General features: G+C 31.8%; 1 protein-coding gene across 1 annotated transcript; it reads left to right on the top strand.

Moving 5' to 3' along the window:
• Positions 1-2,239, top strand: LOC107865504 (histone-lysine N-methyltransferase, H3 lysine-9 specific SUVH6-like). The gene is made up of 5 exons (XM_047409886.1): positions 1-154; positions 252-466; positions 597-1,127; positions 1,283-1,507; positions 1,798-2,239. Exons 1-5 carry the CDS (start codon positions 1-3, stop codon positions 2,119-2,121), a joined length of 1,449 nt encoding a protein of 482 aa, XP_047265842.1. The 3' UTR covers positions 2,122-2,239.
• Positions 2,240-9,081: the final 6,842 nt, after the last annotated feature.

Genomic DNA, 9,081 nt, shown 5'->3' with positions numbered 1-9,081 from the left:
ATGGAAAGAGGAACAGTTCGCTTTGAAGACCCCGAAGGTGTCCAAGATAACTATGTTGGAAGGAGCCAACTTGAAAGAACTGTAATGTTGCCAGAGACGGCAGCGAAAAAAGAAGAATGGCAATGCAGGAAAAATTGTGCGGAAGGAGATTGTTGTAAATTCATGAAATGAACATGAAAAGGCGACTGCTGCGAGACATGGTTATGGTTCTGGAGATAAAATTATTCGGCCAATGGTGCATGGGTTGACAGATGAGCCTGATTCTCCATGGAGGCAGAAGAAGCAAACTCCTAAGCGAATTGTGCAAGGTCTGATGGCTGAGACATGCACCGACTGGAGGCAGAGGAAGGGAACTTGTTTAGATGGCCTGATGAATAGAAACCAAGTTCAAAAGCCTAACATGTATTGGCAGAAATCCTTTTCTGTTGCCAGAAAAAGTGTTCCTAAACCAAAATTTCCACAGACTGTTTGGTAGGAGTAAATCAGGTTTAATTGGTGAAGCTGTGCCAGGATATTTTAGTGCACCTGTTGCCAACAATTATGGTACTCGTAATTTGAATTGTGAAGCACTACCTGCGGATTCTCTTTTTGGATAGGGGAAGCGTGCGTTTGATGTGACTCGACCACCTTATGGTCCAAAGAGTTTCAGTCTTAGTGATGCTTGTAGTAGAGTTAGAGAACTCTCCGTCTGTTTCACTCTAACTGTAGAAAAATCTTGCAAGGGGAAGAATCAAAGCCAGGGGAAAGAAGATAAAATCATAAGGATTGATCTTCAAGCAGAAAAAAAATTCAAAGCAAAGGGGAAGGAAGTTAATACAGGATTGCAGATACTGGGAGAAATTCCAGGAGTTGAAGTAGGAGATGTGTTCCAATACCGGGTTGAACTTGCTCTTGTGGTAGTTCATCGCTTATATCAGGCTGGTATTGATTTCATGGACAGTGGAGGACTGTTGGTTGCAACTAGTATTGTTGCCTCAGGGGCCTATGATGATGATGTGGGAGATGCTCGTGAGCTGATTTATTCTTGTCAAGGTGGAGATGTGGTTGGCAAGGTCAAAATTCCTGAAGACCAGAAACTTGTGAAAGGTAATTTAACCTTGAAAAATAGCATATCTAGAGGGAATCCTGTTTGATGATTCGTGGGTCTAAGGAGACCAGGACTTCTGAATTGAGTGGAAGAGCTAATGTGGTGGCGACAACTTATCTGTATGATGGCTTATACGCTGTTGAAAATTATTGGACAGAATGAGGGCAACATGGTAAGATGGGCTTTATGTTCAAGTTGGTGAGAATTCCTGGACAACCAGAGCTTATGCGGAGACAAGTGCAGTCATCAAAAAGTTCCAAAGTGCTGCATGGTGTTTGCGTTCATGATATTACCGAAGGGAAGGAGTCACTACCTATAACTGCTGTGAACACAATTGATGGTGCGAAACCGCAACCATTCAAGTTCATTAAGAAGATGATGTATCCAGTTGGTTTCCACCCTGCTTCACCTAAAGGCTGTGTGTGATTGTATTGGTAGATGTTCTGATTCCAAGAGGTGCTCATGTGCAGTTAAAAATGGAGTCGAGATCCCTTACATCCGTAATGAGGCTATTGTTGAAATAAAGCCTCTTTGTGAGTGCCCTCCTTCATGCTTTAATAGAGCGAGTCAACAGGGTATTAAAATTCCACTGGAGAGATCTTCAAGACAGATACAAGGGGCTGGGTTGTGAGAGCTCTAACTTATCTCTTCAGGAACCTTTATCTGCGAGTATGCAGGACAACTTCTTGAGAAACAGACGCTGAACGAAGAATTGCAAGGATGAATATCTTTTTGGTATTGGTCAGAACTATAGTGGTTGTACTGTCGACTCTTCTGGACAAGCAATCCTAAATGAGTTGGTAGAAGAGGGTGGTTATACCATTGATGCAGCTCACTATGGAAATGTAGAACGATTCATCAATCACAGTTGTTCCCCCAATTTGTATGCCCAGAATGTCGTCTATGATCACAAGGATAAGAGAATGCTCCATATCATGCTTTTTGCGGCAGATAATATTCCTCCCTTGACGGAGCTTTCTTACCATTACAACTATTCTGTTGATCAGTTCTATGACACTGATATGCAAGGTTGAGGTGAAGAGATGCTTTTGTGGAGCTCCAGATTGTTCTGGTAGCATGTACTAGGATTTATAAAATTTTAGCTGTTGAAGTTGAATAGAAGAGTTACTCAATCTCATTGTCTTTTTTCCACCTCTGGAATAATTAGTAGTGCTTATTCTTCCTGTTTAGTTTGATATGCTATATAGCATATAGGGTGTCTGTTCATGGAAAACATAGGCTGACTCGTATGATCCTCCCCATTTCCTTGCACGAGTCTGCTTGCGTTGCTTTCTCTTCAGTTGCAAATAGTAGCATGATGGTTGTAACACGCAGCTCCAATGGAGGATGCTGTATTTCTGTGGCCGACTCAAATGCTCTCTGAACAGTTTTTGGCTCGGATTATATATATATTATACGTATATACCCTCTAATTCTTGATTTGATCTGCCTATATGAGAAGATGGTAAATGAAAAATTTTCAGAAAGTTTGGTATTCTCTTTTTGTGATAAATAATTATAGTAAGTCAACTTTTATTTTCCTTGAGTGGGTTTGTATGGATACAATCTTTTGTTGCATGATATGTAGTCTTTTTTGAGGTGATCTCAGTTCTTGCTTCTGGCATGACTAATTCACAACTTTTGCAAGTTCAGTACTCTAGGAAATATTCCTCAGAAAATGTTTTATCAATTTTTTCATGTTTGGGAATTTTTTCCTTTAATAAAAACAAGATCCTTGTGAGTAAAATGACTTTCCTAATGGAGGTTGGGAAAATGAAGTTTACAAGGAGTATCCACAGTGATTGGTAGTCTCATTCCCATCATGTATTTGTCTAGATTATATATAAACTGGTAAATTTGACAGCGCTTCGCACGATCGTAAAATATCTCATTAAAATTGACAGAATATTTTTTAGACTTGGTAGGGCAAATTTGTTTAGGGTCCAAGTTGCCTAACCACTCACTTTATTTTAACAGTGTTACTCTAAATATTAAAAAATGATATCATTGTAAGTAGGGCTGGACATATATTGGTTTAAACTGAAAAAAATCAAAAAACAAACCAAAATTTGATTTTGATTTTTTGATTTTTCATTTTTAAATTTTAGAAATTCAGTTAAACGGTTCAGTTTTTGTTTTTTTTCACAAATAAAATAATCGGTTAAATAAAAAATATATAAATAATATATATATATATATATATATATTATATTTAATATAAATAATATTTTTTGGTTATTTCATTTCATTGCATCCATGTTAAGTTATTTATATTTGGAATGAAAAAAAGGTTTGAAGAAAATTATTTTTCTAAAAAAATCACTAATTTTAAATGCCCTATCATGAAAAAAATGCTCATTATTTTAATCTTCAAAATTGAAATAAAAAATTGAAATAGTCGAATTGAATTTGTAGAAAACGAACCAAATCGAATTTATTTCGATTTGGTTATGATTGTCATTTTTGTCTATCCAAAAATCAAAAAATCAAATTGATATTAAACAATCAAATCGAACAAACTAAATGCCCACCCGTGATTGTAAGCCTTAAAAGACATTAATCGTGTAAAAAAAAGAATTTCACTATCAATAAATATCAATTAAAGTCGTGTTTTGATTATCATATTCTTATTTATTATTCCTTAATTTCTTTGTCAAATGTTCATTCCCTAAATAATCTAGTCCATTTTGAATATTTTACTTGGTGGAACCAAGAGTTTTATCGACAAAAGCAATGAAGTGAAAAATAAATTTTTACATGGGTAATTTATGGAAGCAACGATTTTATTCCCCTAATTTATATACAAGTCAGCAAGTTTATTTCTTTCCATACTTATTGTTAGGAATAGGATAAATATGGTTGGTATATATTCAGTCGGTTAAAAGTTTTTGTATATATACGTCCTTGTATTACAGAGAAATTGATTCAATACAATCAATATTTTTCCAATTCTTACATTACTTGTCATATTTTATCTTATACACTCTTTAAACTACTATGTGTTTTAATTATTATATTCTTATTTATTAATCATTTAAAATGTTAATATCTTTAATATATACTACCTCATTAATTTCTCTTCAATATAAAAATAAAAATTTAATTTAAGCAATTACAATATTTCACTATTTGAGTATGTATTTGTGATCTGCAATAAATAACAAAAAGTTAATTCAAGCCGTCACAATTTTCTATGCTAATTATTTAATGTTTATTATTTTAAAGAATACTAATAATTAAGAATAAAATGAAAAGATCACGTACACAATTGTAGTTTAATTTTAAAAATGATAAATATTTTGAATCATTTATTTTTAGTACGGACAACTTTTTTATGTGCCATTTTTTCTTTCTTCTTTTCATTTACTCTCTTTTTTCTGTGATTACTACAATAAATTGAAAAAAATTGGTACTTCCTATAAATTATGATATAGGACTCCAAATTAATAAAAATACGTTTAATTCAACGGAAATGAGGAGAGAGACGAGTGGAAGAGTCCGAAGAGAGCACCGCTGGGGTTTTAATAAAAGTTGTTGAAAATGTATCATAAGTTTTTAATTGAGTAATTATAATATGAACTCCCTTAGTTTCATATTATTAAATAGAATCTTAAAGTAGTTGTTAAATTACATCAAGTGAGAATTAAATAAAGTGCTTTCCATTATTTGTAGAATTAATTACTTTCTTGAAAGTATAATTAAATTTACAAGGTTTCAAAAAGTTTATTAAGGGGTAAAATAGTAAAATTATCTTTTTTAATTATGATTTTTTAACAAACATACAAAAGGAAAATGGAGGAGTATAAGACAATCTTTCATTTTGAGACTAACCTAAAATACAAAATTATTTTTTTACCTCTTATATTAATTTTAATTATGAGTGTGTGATGCAACGATGTGAAAGTGAATAGTTGTTAATTAATTTGTTATGTTTGTTGGTTATTTTGAATTTTATATATATATATATATATATATATATATATAATTATTTTTTAGAGAGAAATAACACTTCTACCAACAATCAAACACATAATCAAGATTGATATATCACATCGAGGTATGGGTGTCAAACGGGTCGGGCCGGGCCAATTCGAAACCGACCCTTCTATTTTAACCGAATTGAGGGTCGGTTAAGGGCCAGTTTTGCCGCTAGATGGGTCGGGCCGGGCCAAATAGTAAAAAAATTAAAAGCCACCTTAACCCGGCCCACTTAACCCAACTCAGTCAAACCCGGTTAAAAAATTGGTCAAATCTGGTCAAAAATATAAAAAAAAAAAAAAAAACTTTCTTTCAATATACATTACATATACCCACCTATATACATTATAACTACGTTAAATAATATATATACACTATATATATAGTATATACTACATTAGAATTTTAAAAATATATACACATACACAATTAGTCAATTACTCATATATACGCACCATTCAATGTATATATACTACTACTTATAAAATATACTACAATATATATACATTACAATATATATAGATATACTTATATACTAATTCATAAAATATATACACATGTATACGTTAAATATACAAGATATATACATGTGTATATGCACTATACAATGTATATATACAACTACTTATAAAATATACTACAATATATATACATTACAATATATATAGATATAGTTATATACTAATTTATAAAACATATACACATGTATACGTTAAATATACACTTCTATAGAAGATATATACACGTGTATACGCACCATTCAATGTATATATTCTACTACTTATAAAATATACTACATTATATATACATTACAATATATATAGATATACTTATATATAATTTATAAAATATATACACATGTATACGTTAAATATACACTTTTATAGAAGATATATACACGTGTATATGCACTATACAATGTATATATACAACTACTTATAAAATATACTACAATATATATACATTAAAATATATATAGATATAGTTATATACTAATTTATAAAACATATACACATGTATACGTTAAATATATACTTCTATAGAAGATATATACACGTGTATACGCACCATTCAATGTATATATTCTACTACTTATAAAATATACTACATTATATATACATTACAATATATATAGATATACGTATATACTAATTTATAAAACATATACACATGTATAAGTTAAATATACACTTCTATAGAAAATATATGCACAAATATACAAAACATATGCTACTTAATATAATAAATTAATAATATTTGGTAGTAAATTAATAATATATTAGAAGTAAGTTTTTAATTTAAAGTAGAAAACTAGAAATTCAATTTAAAATTTTAAATCGTTAAATGAAAAAATATAAAAAGCAAGGACTAAGGAGTGAATGAATTTGGGGAATTTTATTGATTGCAAAATGATTCAAAATTTATAATTTACATGAATGAAAAATCTACAAATTATGCATCATTTTTTTCAACTCATTTATGTTAATATTAACGGAAACTTGCATAGGATAGTCGAAGTCAACGGGGGCAAAACCATACATTGGACTTGATTCTGCTGAGTTCTCCCGTGAAGTCATAATTTCTTCAAGTTTCAGCTCGTCGCTCGGCTCCGGTTCCATTCCTTGGTTTCTTCTTTCAGCTCTAATCCAATCTCTGAGGCAGACTAGAACATTCATTGCATTGCTTCCCAATGAGTGTCGGTTGTCTCCAAGCTGCTGTCGTCCCTGACTAAAGGCGCTCTCTGATGCAACAGTTGACATTGGAACATTCAAGATATCTCTAGCTAATCTTGAAAGCACAGGATATTGTGTTTCATTACTCCTCCACCAATCCAACGTGTTGATCCGTCGTCGGCGATCCTCTGGTGTCGTCCGAAGATAATATTTCAGCTCTTCCCGATAAGTTGATGTGTAAGTTCTCTCATCAACACTGTTCTAACAATTTAAATCATAAAACGTATCAGAAAAACCACTATGTGCTGGCCTTTTAGAAGATGATGGCTCCTCGGGAGGATGAAAAGCGACAGTTGGAGTGATATTTGTAGGTACGGCTAAATCAAATAAATCAGCATAGTGATTATATAATTTTTCTATGTAATCCTTTGCATCAGCCGTAGCCGTCCACAAATCAGATTGTACTTGTTCAGAATCATGATTAGTATTTATTTCTAACTTAGTATAAATAAGAGTACTAAAGTGGCACATATTATTATATTTCATGCACGGATTTAGCATAGCACCAACCAAGTAAATGGGGGGAATCGAGAAAAAATATTTTTAAAATTTCGTAAACATGGGGCCAACAGCTTCTTTATAACCTTCTTTATTTTTATATTCTTTGAACAAACTAGAAATATCGGCTATATATGCCAAAATATTACAAACAGTAGGATAATAAGCACCAAAAAATTCAACCGTAGCTACATAAAACTTTTCTAAAAACTTAACAAGATCATTAATTACAACCCAATCAGAATTATGTAGCATGCAATCAGCAGAATCAGCAAATGAACCACAATGTTGGTTAAAAGCTAGTGTAATAGGAATTCTATATTTATAACAAGTTTTTAAAAATTCATACGTAGAATTCCATCTAGTATCAATTTCCTCAGGCATCAAAATCGATGTAAGTCCATTTTATTGACATTTAACTTTAAATTCTCTAATTCTCGATCTACGATTATTTCCTTGAATAAAACCAACGGCAAGACGAATTTTTTCAATATAAAGCTCAAAAAACTCAAGATCATCTTTTACAATTAAATTATATCTATGACATGCACACTTAATATGAAAAATTTCAGGCAAGGGAGGACATAGCGTAGATTTTATTTTTGTTATAGCAGTCTTGTTGTTAGAAACATTATCAAAAGTAATACATAAAATTTTATTTTCGATACCATAATATCCAGCAATTTTAACAATAGAATCAGCAATAAATTGTCCAGTATGTTTACGATCTTCATCATATAAAAAAGCAAGAATACATTTTTGCATCACAAAATAACTATCCATCCACTGACAAGTAACGGTTAAATAATCATTTTTATTTACAGCACGACCAAGATCAGAAGTTAGGGACAATCTACATTGAATATTTTTTAACAATGTTGATAAATAAAAACAATATTGTGAATGGAGTCTAAACATATCAGACCGACAAGTAGTTCTAGGAATACCGTTAAATATAGGATTATAAATTGCTTGTATATAACGAATAAAGGCATCAGAAGAAGGAAAACTAAAAGGCAAACAACCCACAGCTACCATTTTAGCTATTTCTTTCCGGTCCCTCAATTTATTATACTTTTTCGCTACGTGATCGGTAGTTGGGTCCATTCTAGTTTGCGTTGGCCCACCAATATCCCCACCACCTTGTGCAATATTTAACTCTCTTTTGTGATCTTCAGCTATATGTCTCATTAACGAACCCGTACCCCCTTGCTTGCCTCCACTTCTATGCTTATATATTTGTTGACAAATATTGCATTACATCTCAATATCTGATATAAGTTCAAAAAATTGTCATGCAACACTAGTTCTTTTACGAGGTCTTGGGGCACTGGGAGGACGGGGAGAGAGATTAACCGATTCAGATCTAACGTTACCATCTCCTACTGCGGGTGTCTCAGCAATATTTGCATTATCTTCGTCTAAATTAACCGCATCTACTTCATTTTCTTCTTCTATACCGTAATTTTCCTGAGCTTCTACATAATCTATATCGTGAGCACCTACACCTATTTCTTCCTCAAAAGGTGTACCAAGCGGTACCGAAGATGAAGGCACACGGGTATATCTCTACCGCTAGTAATTTGTTTTTTACTACCACTACCGCTTCCGGGACAAATTTTTAACACCTTTAATAGCGAGGTTTCTTAATTTATCCATAATATAAATTAAATTAAATTAAACTAAAAATATTCAAAATACACAAATATAATAAAATTAAATATTAAACAATTAATACAATAAATAAAAATTAAACGTAAGAGGTGGAACGACAATACCAAATTT

The sequence above is a fragment of the Capsicum annuum genome, chromosome 1 (genome assembly GCF_002878395.1).
Source record: "Capsicum annuum cultivar UCD-10X-F1 chromosome 1, UCD10Xv1.1, whole genome shotgun sequence".
In the NCBI taxonomy this organism is placed as follows: Eukaryota; Viridiplantae; Streptophyta; class Magnoliopsida; order Solanales; family Solanaceae; genus Capsicum; species Capsicum annuum.
Note: the sequence above shows the minus strand (reverse complement) of the source record. Positions and strands in the feature narration are given on the sequence as shown.

What these genes read in the sequence shown, in the direction of transcription:
- LOC107865504 (XM_047409886.1), top strand. Translation starts at nt 1, where the DNA reads ATGGAAAGAGGAACAGTTCGCTTTGAAGACCCCGAAGGTGTCCAAGAT. An exon ending in AACCAAAATTTCCACAGACT is followed by an intron (nt 467 to 596) that starts GTTTGGTAGGAG and finishes CTTTTTGGATAG; the next exon opens with GGGAAGCGTGCGTTTGATGT. An exon ending in GCATATCTAGAGGGAATCCT is followed by an intron (nt 1,128 to 1,282) that starts GTTTGATGATTC and finishes TTTATGTTCAAG; the next exon opens with TTGGTGAGAATTCCTGGACA.